The sequence below is a fragment of the Lemur catta genome, chromosome 7 (assembly GCF_020740605.2).
Source record: "Lemur catta isolate mLemCat1 chromosome 7, mLemCat1.pri, whole genome shotgun sequence".
Taxonomy (NCBI): Eukaryota; Metazoa; Chordata; class Mammalia; order Primates; family Lemuridae; genus Lemur; species Lemur catta.
Genome location: NC_059134.1, coordinates 95152112 through 95171420, shown reverse-complemented (window position 1 = coordinate 95171420; position 19309 = coordinate 95152112). Strand labels below are relative to the sequence as shown.

Genomic DNA, 19309 nt, shown 5'->3' with positions numbered 1-19309 from the left:
TATTAAGTTTACAGCTAGGCATTTTCCACAGATCATTCTCTTTTATGAAGAATGAATTAATTCATTTAAAGGCCTAATACAGTTCAGAGTTTCAAAGAAATATTTGAGGAGTAGCCATGATTTTCAAGAGGCTTTAAACTGCACGTTATTTCTTTTTCTACTTGTAGGTAAGGCAGTCTCCAGGTTAGGATGTCATGCTGGTCACCTTCGCTCGCATTCCCTGCCAATGGCAGGCACCACTAATAAACTACAGTCCTCCTTTCCTCTTAACTTGGAGGTGGCTTCAGAATGCTTCTCAACAATTCACTCCAGGAAGCCACCAGTTAATGATCAAAGCTGGCACTTCAGATGAAAACTATTTCTCTTCTCTACCATATGTGAATCCTTTCCTTCCCCAATATTGAAACTACGTCTCTCTTAAGGCATTCAATAATTTGTCTCCACCTCAATTCTGCCTGATCTTTCAGTACTGCCTCCAACAATTTCGAATTTTGTGTTCTCAGTGACAACACCAGCACTCAGATAATTTTGTATGTGGATGCTCCAAACTTGTTGATGACTATAATACACAACTTGAACTGAAGCAAATTTTTCTTTACCATGACTGCAGATCCTACATGATCATCACTGTTGGAGATTTCACCTTTTCCTTGGAAATTATGCACAACCAAAGCTTTGTTACTGAATTTGTCTTCCTGGGGCTTTCACAGAATCCAAATGTTCAGAAAATATTATTTGTTGTATTTTTGTTTATCTACATTGCAATAGTTGGGAGCAACATGCTAATTGTAGTAACCATCCTCAGCAGCCCTGCACTACTGGGATCCCCCATGTACTTCTTCTTGGCTTTTCTGTCCTTCCTAGATGCATGCTTCTCCTCCACCTTCATGCCAAAGGCGATTTTGGACTCCCTTTATGAGAGGAAAACCATCTCCTTTCAAGGCTGCATGATACAGCTTTTTGCTGACCACTTCTTTAGCGGAGCAGAGGTGATTGTCCTCACAGCCATGGCCTATGATCGGTATGTGGCCATTTGCAAGCCTTTGCATTACTCTTCCATCATGAACCAGAAGCTCTGTGGCATTCTTATTGCGGTAGCCTGGGCAGGGGGCTTCTCGCATTCCACGATACAAATTCTCTTTACTTTCCAGTTGCCCTTCTGTGGTCCCAATGTCATTGATCACTTCTACTGTGACTTGTATCCATTACTGGATCTTGCCTGCACCGACACTCACATATTTGGCCTTTTTGTGGTCATCAACAGTGGGTTTTTCTGCATCATAATCTTCTCCTTGTTGCTTGTCTCCTATGGTGTCATCTTGTTTTCTCTGAGAACTCATAGTTCTGAAGGGCGGAGAAAAGCTCTGTCTACCTGTGGATCTCACATTACCGTTGTGGTTTTGTTCTTTGTCCCGTGCATGTTTGTATACACACGACCTCCATCTGCTTTATCCTCTGACAAAATGGTGGCAATAATTTATGCCATCCTAGCTCCCTTGCTCAATCCTTTGATTTATACTTTCAGGAATAAGGAGGTAAAAAATGCCATGAGGAATGTATGGAAGAGATTGGTGGTGGTGTGATGGCAAATTAAATATTAAACATTTTTTTTTATAAAATCAAGGTTAAGACTAAAAAAGTCAAAATTGTCTTGGAAAAAAATTTATTGGATAATTCTTATATATTTTTGGTGGGAGACTTTTTATTACTGCTTCTATCTTGTTATTTTTATTGGTTTATTCAAGTTTTGGATTTCTTTTTGGTGTTTTGTTTCTCAGAATTTATCCATTTATTGTATGTTTTCCAATTAATTGGAATATAGTTGCTCGAAGTAGTCTGTAATGATCCTTTGGATTTCTATAGTATCAATTGTAATATCTCCTTTTTCTTTCTCTTTTTGTTTAAATACTTTTTGTTTCAAAATATTATGGGAGTACAGATGATTTTTGTTACTTGGGTCATTTTTGCAATGCTTGAGTCCTGATTATAGGTGTCCTGTCACCTAAATAGTGTTCATAGTACCTATTATGTTACTTTGATCCCCTCCCTCCTCCCCTCTTCCTCCTGGCTGCTCTCTACTGATTTTTACTTCCCTCTGTGCACTTGTGTGCTCATCAGTTAGTTCCAATTTAATAGTGAGTACATGTGGTGTTTGTTTTTTCATTGCTGTAATACTTCACTTAGGAGAATGGTCTCCCATCAATTTATGAGTGGATTAATAAAATGCAGTATATGTGCACCATGGAGTATTAGTCAGCCATAAAAAAGATGAATGAATATCTCCTTTTTCATCTCTTTATTTATTTCGGTCTTCTCTCCTTTTTTTGTTAGTCTGGCTAAAGGAGTATCTATTTTGTTTATCTTTTCAAAAACCCAATTTTTTGTTTCATTGATCTTTTTTGTATTTTTTTGTTTCGATTTTATTTATTTCTTCTCTGATCTTTATTATTTCTTTCCCTCTACTAATTTTGGGTTTGGTTTGCTCTTCTTTTTCTTTTTTTTGGTTTTTTTTTTTGTGTGTTTTTTTTTTTTTTTTTTTTTGAGACAGAGTCTCACTTTGTTGCCCCGGCTAGAGTGAGTGCCGTGGCATCAGCCTAGCTCACAGCAACCTCAAACTCCTGGGCTTAAGCCATCCCACTGCCTCAGCCTCCCGAGTAGCTGGGACTACAGGCATGTGCCACCATGCCCAGCTAATTTTTTTTCTATATATATTTTTAGTAGTCCAGATAATTTTTTTATTTCGATTTTTAGTAGAGACAGGGTCTCGCTCAAGCTGGTCTCAAACTCCTGACCTCGAGCCATCCACCCACTTCGGCCTCCCAGAGGGCTAGGATTACAAGCATGAGCCACCGTGCCCGGCCGCTCTTCTTTTTCAAGTTCTTTGAGATGCATCATTAGTTTCTTTATTTGAAGCTTTTCTACTTTTTTAATGTAGGCACTTATTGCTGTAAACTTTCCTCTCATTATTGCTTTTGCTGCATCCCATATGTTGTATTTTCATTTCCTTTTGTTTTGAGACATTTTAAAATTTCCTTCTTCATCTCTTCATTCACCCAGTGGTCATTCAGGGCCACATGGTTTAATTACCATGTGTTTGAGTATTTTCCAATGTTCCTCTTGTTATTAATTTCTAGTTTTATTCCATTGTGGTCAGAGAAAAAGCTTGATATGATGTCAATTTTGTTGAATTTTTTGAGACTTGTTTTGTTGTCTAACAGACCATATGTTAGAAAATGATCCATGAGATGAGGAGAATAATGTGAATTCTTCAGCTTTTGGATGAAATATTCTGTCTACATTTGGTCTATAGTGCAGATTAAATCAAATGTTTCATTGTAGATTTTCTGTCTGGATGGTCTGTCCAATGCTGAAAGTGGAGTGTTGAGATCTCCAACGATTGTTGTTTTGTGGTCTACTTTTCTTTAGCTCTGATAGTATTTTCTCTTTATATCTGGGTACTCAAGTGTTCGGTACATACATATTTAGAATTGTTATATGCTCTTGCTGAATTGACCTCTTTATCATTATATAATGACCTTCTTTGTCTCTTTTTACAGTTTGTGTCTTGAAATCTATTTTATCTGATAGAAGTATAGCTACTCCTTTTTTTTATTTCCATTTGCGTGCAGTATCTTTTTCCATCCAACATCTTTTTCCATCCCTTTATTTTCAGTCTGTGTGTGTCTTTGTAGGTGAAGAGTGTTTCTTGCAGACAACACATAGTTGGATCTTATTTTTTTATACATTCGGCCACTCTATGTCTTGGGATTGGAGAGTTTAGTCCATTTCCATTCAATGTTATTGACAGGTAAAGACTTACTACTGCCATGTTGTGATTTGAATTCTGGTTCTTTTGTGGTCCTCTCTTTCTTTCTTACTTACTGCCATCTTCCTTTGTTAAAAGTGATCTTTTCTAGTAATGTGTTTTAATTTCTTGCTCTTAATTTTTTGGGTTTTTTGATTTTAGTCAGTTTGACTTTGGCCAGACTGATGACTATGTGCTTTGGCAAAGCCCTATTTGCTGTGAATCTTCCTTGTGTTCGATGACCCTTTTGTATCTGAATGTCTAAATCTCTATCAGTACCATAGAAGTTTTCCTCCATTATTCCCTCAAATAGGTTTTACATGTTCTTTGCTTTTTCTTTTTCTCTCTCAGAGATACCTATGAGTCTTGTATTTGTTTGCTTTACATAATCCCATATTTCTTGGAGAGATTGTTCTTACTTCTTGATTCTTGTTTTCTTCATTTTTGACTGACTGGGTTGATTTGAAAATCTTGTCTTCAAGATCTGAAATTCTTCTTTTTGCTTGTCCTAGTCTGTTTTAAAACTTTCCACTGTATATTGAAATTTCCTAAGGGAAGCTTTCATATCCAGGGATTCTGTTATATTTTTTTTTTCAGATTATCTAGCTCTTTAATGAATTTTTCATTCATGTCTCAAATTATTTTTTGGTTTTTTTGTGTCATTTTCAAATTTCTCATCAATCCCATTGATCTTACCCAGGAAGAGGTCACTTAAAGGCATGCTTGAGTTTTGCTCTGGAAAATTGACCAGACAGGAGGGGGTGTATACACTGTGAGTCTGTAACAGTGACGTTCCTCTGCATCTCCCCACAGCCCTGTGGTTGTCACAGTCCAAGCATGTGCTGGAGGATATTCATGTTGGACGGGTGGATTAGTCTCCAGGCCACTGCTGAAATATCACATGGGGGCAGTCGGGGTTCCTCTTCACAGGGGAAAGTGGTCATCTGTGTTTTGTCTGCCCAGTTTCCCCAGCAGCAGTGGCAATGGTGGCTGAGCAGGCCTACCTTGGTGGTGGAAGTGGGTGTCAGGTCTGTGGGTATTCACTCCACACAGGTTGATTGGCAGAGTATGTTGGCCACCTAAAATTTTGGAAAGAATTTATAAGACTTTTGAGCTAAGAAATGGTCTAAAGATACTTAAATAATTTTAAATCAAGAAGAATAGTAGTGGCTAGCACACATAAGAATTCTAATCTTTATATAAAAGTTTGAATTTTGGCATTTATAACATTAATAAAAATAACTTGTAATATCTGAATTTCATTTTTAAGTATTTATTGCACTTAGGCCATTGATTCTTAAAGACAAAGCACTCTTGAGAAATTCTTTACATTGTGTAGTGTTAGATTAAAAAACAAAATGTTCACTTTGCTATCTCAAAATATCAGAACAAGGAAAATTCCTAAAGAATATAAAACATTATGTATGATAAATCATATTTTTAAAGATCATGCATATTAAATAATACAAAGAATAAGAAGAAAAGAGCAAAGAAAAATAGATTATTAATAACTAAAGTGATATATCAAATTTACATCCAGGCATCCACTTGGTTTTGCCAACTAGGGTTGGAACAGAAGTGTCCAACAAATTTCCACTGTGATATGACAGCACATGTTCTTATGGGCTCCCATAACCTAATGCAGGAAGTTCTGATCTCAAATTCCCAGAGGCCTGGGCCACGATACAGTGTGCCCCACAGAGCTGATTTCAGACATCATTGGGATGAGTTAACTTAACCATACACCACTGATATTACAGTGGTCTCTCTACACACTCAGGTGTATTAGCACCTGTCTCTAATGCTATACAGCAAGAATAGAAATCTTGACAATTATTAGTTCTTCAATAGCTGAGAAGCCGAGATAAATTTCAGTTGTGGACCTTCCTTCTAGGAAGTAATCCAGAGAGATCATTTTGAAAATGTTTGTGGGCATCAGAACTGTTACCTAGAGAACCCACTATCCCCAGGGCTGAAGAGCTTATTTTCCATCCTTCCAATGACTGTATTTTTAAAATGACTCAGTATCTTTCTTTTTAACTTTTCTTTGTCTTCTTCCTGTTTTCTGCTCTATCCTGGAAACATTTCTTCAACATCTCACTGGAGAAATTCATCCAGACCCCTTCTATCAGCCATCATCCTTTACAAAGTTCAAACCAAACAAAAAGTAAAAATATTATTAAAATATAAATTTCATATACCTTGAGTATTTGTATGTGTGTGAACTCACATGCACACACACACACAAATATTACAGAACTATGCTATCCCTATCAAATAACTTTATTAATTAGTGTAACTGAGTCTAAGCTCATCCCACTCACCACAGGACAGCCAACAAGTCGAGAGAGCAAGGCGTTGGGCAAAGGAAAGTGACTTTTATTCAGAGAGCCAGCAAACTAAGAAGATGGTAGACTAACGAACCAAGAACCATCTTAAGTTAGTATGAACTTCAGGCTCCTTTTTACTTTAAGGACAGGGGAAGAGGTGGGTTGGGCTGCGAGTGGTAATGGAGAACTGCAGACATCTGTACATCAGTGAGGGTCTGAGGAGGTCGTAAAACTCCTTTGCTCTTGGTCAGTAAACTTTGGAGGAAGAAGGTCAGGATACAACTCTTTAACATAGCATTGTCACACATATGATGCTTTCCTTACCACCCTGGGGGTTACTTTTGGGAGAAGGAGAGTTGCCACCTTTCCTTTAGCCTATGTGCAGAGCTAAGTGGAAGCTTTTAACCTGAGGTCAGAAGCAAAATGGAGCTAGTTATGCTAAGCTTTCCTTTCACTGTTGCATTTGCTTGAGACAAGAAGATAAGAAAGGATTTCACTCATTAGCAATGAGGGAATATGTTTTAAAAAAGCAAAGGAAGGAAAAACTTGCACAATTTCAATTTGCTTTGTAACACTATTCACACTAGTTACTGAAATGATTTACTTTCACTTGCAGCTGTGGCCATCATGTCTGTGTTCACTTTTGCACAGGAAGTTACTATTATAACTATTTACACTATGAGAATGTCAGTTAATGTTTGACATACAAAAAAAATGAAAAAAAAAATAAAACAAATAAGGAGATAGTCTTTCCAAGTCACATCTGGAATGTTCACCAATATTTGCAAGTGAATATTTATATATTGGCAATAAATCGGATTTACATGACTAATTTTTAATAGTGTCATTATGCAGATTAGGCACGATGATAATCTATGCAGTCACATCCCTGAAGGGCAGAGATGTCAGAAATGACAGGGATGGAAGCATTTGACTCTTCAGCCTTTCCATGATGATGTCTAAGACGATCAGTGATACTGGGTGAAGGCTAAAGCTGAATGTCAGAGCATCTCTATTTAAAAGTCTTCAACAAGTACTCAAATTTGAGAAACAATTATCTACACATTACAAAGGTAACCTCAGGTTGCATGTATATAGACAATGGAAAATCACAAGGGACGCACAGTCTTGAGTGAGGATGTAGCTGTGCCCCTGCTCTTTGTGACAGGAAGGGGAGAAGAGGAATCTCAGGAAGCTGCTCTGTGCAAAGACAGAGAGTTGGCATGAATTCATAGATAGGAGAAAGGCACAAAGCCTCAGTCACAGTTTTTGACTGGACAGGGCACTGGGGACAGAAACACTATAAAAGTGGATGATGTAATAAGTTAGAGCATCTTTCACTTTGTTGGGGAAATTGGGACCTGCTAATAAGGGCCATGTTTTCGTAGCTCAACAGTAGGATTCAGCTGTTGGGCTTCTTGCCAAGAAACCATTGGCAGCTAGAAGAAGTTATCGCTGGGGAATAGAAACAACAGTCCCTGCTAGCATGGAAGTGGTTTTGGCAAGAAACACTTTGAATAATTAAAGCTTTGCATCAACCTCAGAGACCAAGACACCATGTTGGAAGGAGATATTGACCACAGTTTGCCATATTACCTCCGGGAATACACTTTTCCGTCCCGGTGTCCTGAGCCAGAGTCAGGGGCTGGAGTTTCAAAGAATCTGTAAGCCGGGCTGATCTAAAGAATACATCATTGCTGTCACTTCAGCATAGTTCATGATCTCAAGGAATTACAGCCTAGACAAACGTGGAATATGCCTGTAAATATCTCTACATCAGCAAATTAATCATTTGGGGGTTTAAATTATGAAATAGGATGAAGGTAAATGTGTCTCTCATTAGGCAATCTTTGACCTCTTCACTTTAAGGAATTTCTTAGAGGTGAAAACATCTGCAGAGTCTGCCCTCAGAAGGTATCAGGTCCATCTAAGACTCACAGTTCTGGAAGTTCATTTATTCACTGAGCTGCCTAACAAATCTGTGAGAGTGTGAAGACAATACATCTCATCATTTCCCTAAGAGGACATCTTATTCTACTTGGGCAGGCTTTCAAACCCAGGCTATATTCCAGGAAACAGTGATCTCTAAGATACCATACAATATTCTTTTGCATGTCTGATGGCTCAGCTTCGTTTGGTGTTGGCTCCATTTTTCATCAGGCTATCTCCACTCGTGGTAAGATTACAGGGCAGGAGTTCTGGGCCTGTCCTTTCAGAAACTCTATTAGGAAAGAGAGAAAGACTTTTCTTTTTTTTTTATTTCAGAATATTACAGGGGTACAAACGTTTAGAATATATATATTGCCTTTGCACCACACAAGTCAGAGCTACAAGTGTGCCCATCACCCAGACAGTGTGCACCACACCCATTGGGTATGAATATACCCATTCCCTCCTCCCCCTCCCACCTGCCTGACACTTAGTGAATGTTACTTCCATATGTGCATGTAAGTGTGGATCAATTAGTACCAATTTTCTTAATAATTTCCACAAGAGTATGGAGTTTGCATCTCATTTGCTACTGGATTCCTGACCTGATCTTTCCATCCTTGGAGATATCTTTTCTAATTGACCCAGCAGAAGTCATATTCCCATTCTCAGGAGATCATACTACCCAGACCTTACAGACTGAATATGGAAAAGTTGTGATTTCTCAGAGGAAAAAATCAGGGGTTATGTATTCAAGAAGGAAAATGGACGTGGACAATCAGGGCCCACTGAGACAGTTTGTACAAGTCACCTTTAGCCATCATTATGCAGCAGGCCAGATGTATCTACAGAAGTGTTTAGACATTGTGCAGCAAAACAGCAAATGTCCTGCAAAGGCTGAATGCATCCTCATTGTTGGTACGGCCTTCCACACTACATCATGGAAAATATCACATTCTATTATGGGGACAACATAACATGTTGAATATCTCATGTGATGCCTCTCAGTGCTGTTGATTGTGCTAAGAAATCACATCTATGAACGGGACTCCTGCAGAAGTTTTCCAAGATCAGACTTCACTTCTATAATAACTGCTGCCTTCTAAATTAATGGTCTTAGTGTGGTTCGGAAAGAATCAGAAGATATTCTTATTTTATTTAACATTATAGAGGTAGTTTTTCAGGAAAGATGATTATTTTAATAAATAGTTATTCAAATGCTTTTTCAGTCTGGTTTCATCTGCTTTCTTTGTGCATTCACTTACTAAATGATTGATTATTAATTGCATACTATAAATTGTAGTTCATAAATACTATGGCAAATGTGGTGGAGAACAAGATAGTCATGATCCCTACCTTCAATAACTGCTTGCAATTTATAGAACTTGCTAAGAGTTTGAGGAATAAAATGAGAATTCTTTCCTGGTTTCTAACTGTTATGCAAATTTTTTGAATTTTAAAGTTATCTAGTTACTGATCACTTTGGTCAGGACCCGGATGTGTATAAGTTTGAGACACCAGTGCTCTTCTTAAACAGAAAACATGCACTCCTTGCTGAATTCTCCTTTAGGCTCCATGTGGCTACTCTTTCATGATTTTATCATGATTCTTTGAACATTCTTCTTGAGATCCTTCAAGTATCCTTTTAAATGTTGGTGTAACCCTACATTTTGTTGCTGGCTGTCTTCTCTAACCTGCTTTCTTTGGGTGACCACACACACCTTCATGATTTAGTCATTTACAGATACTGATTTCCAAATCTAGTTCTGTAGAACTGACTTGAAATTCATACTTGCAAAAACATTCAATGTCTACTGAAAATGTTCCCTCATATATCTATGGCTACCTGAATTTCAACCTACCCTCATTACATTATTTTTAAGTCTAAATTCCTCGACCTGAGATACTATTACTCAGCCATAGAAATGTCTTTCATCATCATCACTTTCTAGTGCTTCCTGGTTTTCAGTTTAGGCTAGTGTAAAGAAAATGTGTGGAAAGAGGAAAAACACAGAATAAAACTGTCATTAGTACAGATATCAATATTGAACTTACCAAACATGTAATTTAGGCAAGCTAATTAACTTCTGTGAGTTTCAGTTTTCTCCCATATGAAATGTCATCGTTAATACCTTCCTCTTGGAATAATTAAGTGAATTCAAAGATATAACTAATGTAAAGTGGCAAGCACACAACCTAGTATATAAAAAATATTCAGTAAGTATTTGGTTAAAGTAATATTATTTCAGCAAAATGTATTCCTTAATAAATGTCTTTTTACTAATCTGAATTAGTAAAACAAATGGAAATGACTTTGAAAGAAAGATGAGATTCAGTGTCCATTATACATATTTAAATACTCAGAGCACATGTTACAAATCTGTGGTTCTTTGGTGGACGTTTTCTGTAGCCCACAGAATAGAACCTCTGGAGCACCACACTGCCCTCCCTGGATTGTACTTGCAAATATATTACAAGTGTTTTATAGGAGCTAGAAAAGTTTATTTGCTAATGTATGAAGTGGCAATTTAGGGCACTAGATGGGAGCAGAATTATTTCTTAGTGACCCACTTCCTCATTTACCAATGATACTATTAATATTATATTTTTTCATTTTCCTTTTTTCTATAATGCTCTCCACCATCCATTAGCATTTTTCTCCTTTTCTCTGGAACCTTTGGTGGGCCTGAGTCACCTAACATCTCCATACCTTTGTATCTCCTTACAGAATATGAGGAAGGTCATTGCTATTATTATAGGCTAAAGAGACAAACCAAAAGTTACATTTATTGTAACATGTGAGATGTTTCTGATTCACAAAAGAAGAGAAACTTTAGGGACTAATACTCCCTAGGATGCTAATATCTTACATCACTATGCATTGAAATATTCCCTCTGGATTGCACAATGAAACTTTGTTTGGTTTGGGTTTTTTTTTTTAAGTATTCTATGGGAAGGCTGCTTTCAAAAGGGGATAAACAGATGACCCTAATTTAGAGAGTCTTCCAACAGGTAGGTGATAAGTTATTTCCATCTTTACAAGCTTAGAGTCATGATTACAAATTAATTAAATGATTTTTAAATATATTCCTATATGTCTTGTGACTATACTGTTCCCACATCTTCTGAGAAAGGAATAGGAAAAAAATGAATAACCTAGTTTTCATAGGCTTACTGTTAATATAAGAATGAAATTGAATGAAATATAAGCTTTGAACTAAAGTGATATTTTGAACTCAAAAAATAGTTTATGAGCACCAGGTATGTGAAAAACCAGCACTGTTGTGTGAGGAGAGAATGATGCACTATATGTCTTAAGGTTTATTATAATTTCTTGAGATGACACAGTATAGAAAAGTCTATAATGTTTTTTCCTTTTTTTAATGGATGATAGCTGGGCAAGATAGTCTTCACTAAAGCTATGGGTACCAGAAACATAGAACAGTTTATGCCTGATAAACAATTAGAGAAAATGTTAATAGAAAATAATAACCTTTACAAAATATCAGGAGAATGTTAGCTTTTCCATAGCCAAGTGACAGAATTGAATAGAATATTGCATATCACACCATAGAATTATTATTCCACTTATGTTTCCTCAATAGTATCATAAGAATATAATTTAAAATTGATGCACATCTGACATTTATTTTGAAAAGTTGAATAACTACCCCCTGGAAAACATTGAGAACAGACATGAAAATGCTCAGTCTAAACACTACATATTGTAGGTGAAAAATAATATGCCATATATGTGGTAGAGACATTGCTAAAAATATTTTGGGTAAAAATCTTCCCTTTTGCTCAATATGTGCTGCTGCCCCACCTTCTTCCATGTGTCATCTTATCTATCTGTGCATCTCTACCAATGCTCCTGCTCTCTGTCTAGTAAGATTTTGGAAAAGAATTAAACATGAATTTTATGACATTTAGGGCAACCAGATATAGGAAGCATAGGTAATGGGCATTGAATTTTATGATAACATTTTGGTCCTCAGGCCAGGCTATTTTCCAGGGCATCTTGTGACCAGATAGCAGGAATCATGAGATTCTGTTACACAGGGTGAGGAGCTCCAGGTGGATAGGTTATATCACTCTTTAATTTGAGTTTGTGGAGGATAAAGCAGCTTGGGACAACCTGTTTTCTTTTCTACAGAGAATGGTAAATTCTGCATAGAAATAAAGTTAGTACAGGAATTCTCCCAAAGATAGAGGTCTGGTATAACTGATTTACTGAGGTTTGGGTAGATAGAGAGACTCCTTAACAATACTTCTCCTTGTGTCCTCTGCAATACGATAAAGAGGCACAGAATGAGCCACCTGACACTGTGTTCCACCCTCATCCATCCTCCACCTTTTCTTCACTGCTCTTCTTTCAGCCTTTCTCCTACTATCAACACCAACACATTGTCTATTTAATACTGTTTTGACCAATGTAGCCACCTTAAAGTTAGCCAATCCTGTTTGAAGAGTTGAGGTCAATGCAGTAGTTATTAGAACATGTGCTATATTACTGGAGCTGTTTTGTCTCCAGACCATTATAACCCACTTATTGTCACATTCCTTTGAGAACCTGATGAAAAATGTTAACAATCCTCCAGAATAAAAAAATGTATGTAGAGTCATACATACAGAAATCCCCAAAAATGTGCATCAGTATCAGAAAGCTAAAAAAATGTCAGGGCTCTCCCTGCATTAGTTAATGGCTAAGAATTCATGAGAAACAATGACTACTTTCTAAGATGATCATTTTATGAGAGTCAAAGCCCCAGTGTGTTTCATGGCACCATCTTGCTGTGCAGAGTACAACATGTATTTCTCCAAGTTGTAGAGATGACTCAGTAAGTTATTTAAAATAGCTCTCAGGCTTTTTTTTTTTTAAAGAGGAGCATATTTGTCAGTCTATCACACATAATAGATAGACCTCGTATATTAATGATATGAATATATTTTGCAATCAGCATAATATACTAAAATAGTCAATAATCACATAAATAGTATCATATTTCAAGAGGTAAGAGAGAACCTTCAATTAAAAAACACTAAGCACCTGCATTATATATGACCTTTGGTTGCTACAGTGGAGAATATTATCTTAAGAACACATAGCTTTCCAATATTCTCATTCCAGGAAGGAAGCTAAAAGAAGCACACACCTAATTGCACTTAAGCAAATATATGTAATAGCATAAGAAAAGATAATTTAAAAGCCATTAAAGAGCAGCAGAAATAATTTAATTTATCAAAAAGAAATCATTGAAGGCGTCACAGAGATTTCTCCACAGCTGGGTCTGGAAGTTTCCAGATGGTTGAAGTAGCTAGAAATGGAAAGGAATTCCAGAAAGGAAGGCAGCTATTGACTAGTGATTAAACTATTGATTAAATATTTGAAGAGGACCATCAGTCCATATATATATACACACACACACAAATGGGCCCCAATATCTCTTGAAAATGAAAAAAATGAAGTTAAAATTAAAATAGATCCATGCATATTAATTTTTCATTTATTGAATTGGGAAAATTAATCAGATTCCTGCCAAAGTTAACAAAGGTTTTTACTTGAAGAATGCTATTCATAGCATATTTTAGCCTCATAATAGCACTATGAAGTAATGATTAAAATTGAGAAACAAGTGTTGATGTGACTTATTAAGAAACCACAAACAGAATGTCTCTGGTGAGGAATAATTAATTTTGCCTAAAATATTCCATAACAGCACAGAACACACTATAAATTAACACCTTTATTTTTTGCAGATAAACCATTTCACACTTGCCCCTTCTCCTCATTCATGAAACCATGCAACTGAGTAATAATGTGACTGAGTTCATTCTCATTGGGTTGACACAGGATCCTTTTTGGAAGAAAATAGTGTTTGTCACTTTCTTGCTTTTCTATTTAGGGACGTTGTTAGGAAACTTGCTGATTATTACTACCATCAAGACCAACCGGGCACTTGAGAGCCCAATGTACTTCTTCCTTTTCTACTTATCATTATCTGATGCCTGCTTCTCTACTTCCACAGCCCCTAGAATGATTGTGGATGCTCTTTTGAAGAAGGCCACTATCTCTTTCAGTCAGTGCATTATCCAAGTCTTTACATCCCATTTCTTTGGCTGCTTGGAGATCTTCATCCTCATCCTCATGGCCATTGACCGCTATGTGGCCATCTGTAAGCCGCTGCACTACATGACCATCATGAGCTACCGTGTCTGTGGTGTGTTGGTGGCCGTTGCCTGGGTGGGGTCCTGTGTGCACTCTTCAGCTCAGATTTTTCTTGCCCTGAGTTTGCCATTCTGTGGTCCCAATGTCATTGATCACTATTTCTGTGACTTGCAGCCCTTGTTAAAACTTGCCTGTTCAGACACCTACATGATCAACCTACTCTTGGTTTCCAACAGTGGGGCCATTTGTACAGTGAGTTTTGTCATGCTGATGTTCTCCTATGTGTTCATCTTGCATTCTCTGAGAAACCACAGTGCTGAAGGGAGGAAGAAAGCTCTGTCCACCTGCATCTCCCACATCATCGTGGTGGTCTTGTTCTTTGTACCTTGTATATTTATATACACACGTCCTGCAGTCACCTTCCCAGTGGATAAGATGATAGCTGTGTTTTATACAATTGGGACACCTTTGCTCAACCCTGTGATTTATACATTGAGGAATGCAGAAGTGAAAAATGCCATGAGGAAGTTGTGGAGCAAGAAATTGATGTCAGATGACAAAAGATGAATGAATGTTTTAAATCCTTCTTTATAGTTTGGAGTGACCTAGAAGAAGTCAGTAAAGAATATTATCTTCTTATTGTTGATTTAGTATAATCCTGTCTTGGGGCATGAAGATTAGTTCCTTTAGGAAAAGCGACAATGTGAACACATACCCTGGTTAATGTTGAGTCTCATTCATGCAGAGAAAGAGACAGGTTGAGGTACAAAGAGATACATAAAGCTCATCGTCTTCACTGTTGTTCACCGCTGTGTCTCTGGCTCTCTTGCCTGCTTTGTGTCACTTACAATTTTGGTCTGTTCTTTTTTATGTTCTTCCTCATGTTGACTTCTGGAGTTCCCTGCTATTACCCAAATTTTCCCTGACAAATTTTCCCTCTTCCAAACAGTTTCCTTTATTAGACATTTTGGTTTCATCATATCTTATGCTCAACTTGGTTGTTCTTCCTGAGTCAGAAGAAAGCACCAGACTTAAATAATTATAGAAGGTTCATGTTGTAAGAGACAGTATAAATAATCTAGGCAATCTCCCTTTCAATTCTTGGAGTTATAACACTGAAATCTTACGACACGTTTACCTAGATCCTAAAAATCAAGCTTTTATATAAAGATTAGAAGTTTTTCATACGCTAACCACTATTCTTCTTGATTTTAAATTATTTATATTTGCAAGACAATTATTGGCTCAAAAGCCTATAACATTCCTTCCAAAATTTTAGGTAGCCAACATACTCTCTTATTATGCACTTTTAGCATCAATCTATTTTTCTATGTATTTAATTATGTGAAATCTCTTAATTTTGTGAACTATTTAATATTCAAAGTTTTATGACTATCATTAATATTAGTAAATTACTCTGATAAAATAAATGCATATGTACACCTCCACTTGGCTATAGAATGTCAACACACTAAACATGCAGGGAGGCTCAGATTCCCAGCACTTTGTTGACTGCAAACTCTCTCTTCTGAACCCAGTGAACTTAATGTAACCCTAGTGCAGAGCAGCAGCTGACACACATGCCCACTTCTATTATACATCACCATGCTGCCCTATAATTCTGAAATTTTGATAAATTCTATAAGCAAGAAAAAAATCAAACAACCCCATTAAAAAGTGGGCAAAAGACATGAACAGAAAATTTTCAAAAGCATTTAGACTAATGGCCAAGAAACATGAAAAAATGCTCAACATCTTTAATCATCAGGAAAATGCAAATCAAAACCACAATGAGATATCACTTATTTCCAGTGAAAGTGGCCTTTATCAAAAAGTCCAAAAACAATCAATGTTGGCATGGATACAGAGAGATAGGAACTCTCATACACTGCTAGTGGGACTACAAACTAGTACAACCTCTGTGGAAAATAATATGGAGAAACCTCAAAGAGTTACAAGTAGAACTACCATTTGATCCAGCAATCCCATGACTGGGCATCTACCCAAAGGAACAAAAGTCATTCTATAAAAAAGACATCTGCACTAGGATGTTTATAGCAGCACAATTCACAATTGCAAAGATGTGGAAACAACCCAAGTGCCCACCAATATATGAGTGGATTAATAAAATGTGGTATATGTATACCATGGAGTTCTATTCAGCCACAAAAAAGAATGGAGATCTAGCACCTCTTGTATTATCCTGGATAGAGCTGGAGCCCAGTCTACTAAGTGAAGTATCCCAAGAATGGAAAAACAAGCATCACATGTACTCACCATCAAACTGGTATTAACTGGTCAACACTTACATGTGCATATAGTAGTTACATTCATCGGGTGTCAGGCAGGTGGGAGGGGGCGGAGGGGATGGGTACATACACACCTAATGGGTACAGTGTGCACTGTCTGGAGGATGGTCATGCTTGAAGCTCTGACTCGGGTGGGGCAAAGGCAATATATGTAACCTAAACACTTGTACCCCCATAGTATGCTGAAATAAAAATAAATAAAATAAAAGTAAAAATTGAAAAATCAAACAAAAATTGTTAACCTAGAATCAATATTCAGCAAAAATATCTTTCAAAACAAAGGTGAAGTCAAACCTTTCAGATATACAAAAGTCAAGGAATTCATCAGCACCAGATTTCACTACAAGAAATGTTCAACAAGTCCTTTGGTCAGAAGGGCAATAATTCCAGATGGAAATCGGGATCTACTGAAAGGAACAAAGGCCACCAGAAGTGGTAAATGTATGTTTAAACACCAATAATATAATTTCTACATCAGCAAAGGTCAACATTGACTCATTTTCCCTATTGTAAAATATAAGTTTTGTCACAAATAAAAGAATTTCATTCTAATACTTTTTCAACCATACAATTATTAAATATCCAAATGTAAATGTCCACTTGATATAGCCACAACACTCCCTCCTTTATACCCCAGAAGTTAATTTTGTTGGCCCATATAAAACAGCCCAAACCAGGCTAAAAAAAAAGTTTTTCTATAAATTTTAAAGCCTCATGGACCATCAGAAATATTAATTTGTCCCAAATGGCCTTATCTTAAGGAAAGATTTTACAGAATGGCTCTACACTGTATAATTCTGCTTTGGCAGATATTCATGAATTTAGATAACTGCCCTGTCCCTGAGCTTGGAAACCATCCTCCAAATAGTAGAAGCCAGTGAGCCAGGCTGTGGTCCTGGAACTGTAACATGTTCTAGATGAAAGCGAAACTGTGTAAGAAGAGCACCTTTAACAATCTGTCCCATGAAAACCGATTGGACCCACATTTACAATGATAGGTATGATAAAGTGGAAGAATTTTGCTAATTATAGGAAGAAATGGAAACAAATATTTTGAGTAAAGTCAGGAACAGATGATGCTGAAGACTGCTCCTGGGGCAGCAGCCGCAGTTTTGGCAGCTGGATTACCTCTAGATTTAAGATGTCTTGATATCTACTTGGAGAGGGTGAAAAATAGACCATCTACAGAACTAATAACTGAAGGCCAACATTGTTCAAACCCTTCAGAGAAAAATAAAGGGACAAAGACTAAACCTGAAGGGAGGGGGGGAAACATACTAAGAGAGTTGACAGTAAATTATTTTAATTGGGAAATTTGTCACACCTGTTGACAAATAAGCTAAGACAGTGCTATGATAAACGTGTGGATAAAAATCAGTTCTCAGGATCATTTAATAAACAGTTACAAGAGCAAGCCACACACCCCAATCCCTGCTCAGATTAAGAAAACCTGGTTAATAATCATTTCTGTAGCTCAATCACCTATTGATTAATTTGTCTTTATGAGCTCTTCCCACGAGGTGGCACTCACGTCAAATAGGAGGTCAAGTCACAGCTCCTTGAGCCTAATCAAACTGAAGTTTTGCCTGAACCTGGAGAAATTTGTAGACATACCTATGTCTTCAGAAAATATATTTTTTTACTTTTTTTATGTTTTTTATTTCAGTATATTATGTGGATACAAATATTTAGGTTACATACTTTGTCCTTGCCCCACCTGAGTCAGAGCTTTCAAGTGTGTCCATCCCCCAGATGGTGCGCACTGCACCCACTAGATGTGAATGTAACCATCCCTTCCTCCCCTCTCCCAGCTGCCCAACACCCGATGAATGTTACTACTATATGTGCACTTAAGTGTTGGTAAGTTAATACCAATTTGATGGTGTGTACATGGTGCTTGTTTTTCCATTCTTGGGATACTTCACTTAGTAGACTGGGCTCCAGCTCCATCCAGGATAATACAAGAGATGCTAGATCACCATTGTTTTTTGTAACTGAGTAGAACTCCATGTTATACATATACCACATTTTCTTAATCCACTCATGTATTGGTGGGCACTTGGATTGTTTCCACATCTTTGCAATTGTGGATTGTGCTGCTATAAACATTTGAGTGCAGAAGGCATTTTACAGAATGTCTTTTGTTCCTTTGGGTAGATGCCCAGATGGGAAGGGGAGGAGGGGATGGGGATATTCACACCTAATGGGTGTGGTGTGCACCATCTGGGGAATGGACATGCTTGAAGCTCTGACTCAGGTGGGGCAAGGGCAATGGATGTAACCTGATCATTTGTACCCCCGTAATATGCTAAAATAAAAAAAATAATTTAAAAGAAGAGTAGTTGGATCAATGCCCAGAGCAGCAGGGAGGAGAGGGCTTGTGCTCCCACAAATATGGTTGTATTTGAGCTCCTACAGCAGGTCTATGAGAAAAAGCAAACAAAAATATAAGTAAATAAATTATATAGTAGATCAGAGAGTAATAAGAGCTCTCAAAAACTAAAGAGTTGGTGGGGAGAGGGCCTAAGGAAAGCCAAGATGGAGGTTACTGTTAATATTTTTAAAAGCACAGGCAGAATAGCATTCAGGGAAAAGGAGAGGAAAGAGTGAGTCATGAAGTATCTGGAAGGAAAAAGAAGGGAGAACTGCAAAGTCTGTAAGGGAGGGACAGTTTCTGTGCATAGGAGCCGAGTGTGACAGAAGCAGAGGGAGTGAGTGAGGGGCAGTTAGGAAGTCAGAGTGATACAAACACGTAGAGTCTTGCAGG

The 19309-nt window shown here is 37.3% G+C and overlaps 2 protein-coding genes across 2 annotated transcripts; both read left to right on the top strand.

The window, feature by feature from the left end:
• The first annotated feature begins 659 nt into the window (after positions 1-659).
• LOC123641790 (olfactory receptor 4C15-like) lies at positions 660-1583 on the top strand. The gene has a single exon (XM_045556727.1). It carries the CDS (start codon positions 660-662, stop codon positions 1581-1583), a length of 924 nt encoding a protein of 307 aa, XP_045412683.1.
• Positions 1584-13867: 12284 nt separating this feature from the next.
• On the top strand, positions 13868-14800 carry LOC123641787 (olfactory receptor 4C16-like). Its single transcript, XM_045556725.1, has one exon. The coding sequence runs from the start codon at positions 13868-13870 to the stop codon at positions 14798-14800; it is 933 nt and encodes a 310-aa protein (XP_045412681.1).
• The last annotated feature ends 4509 nt before the right edge of the window (positions 14801-19309 follow it).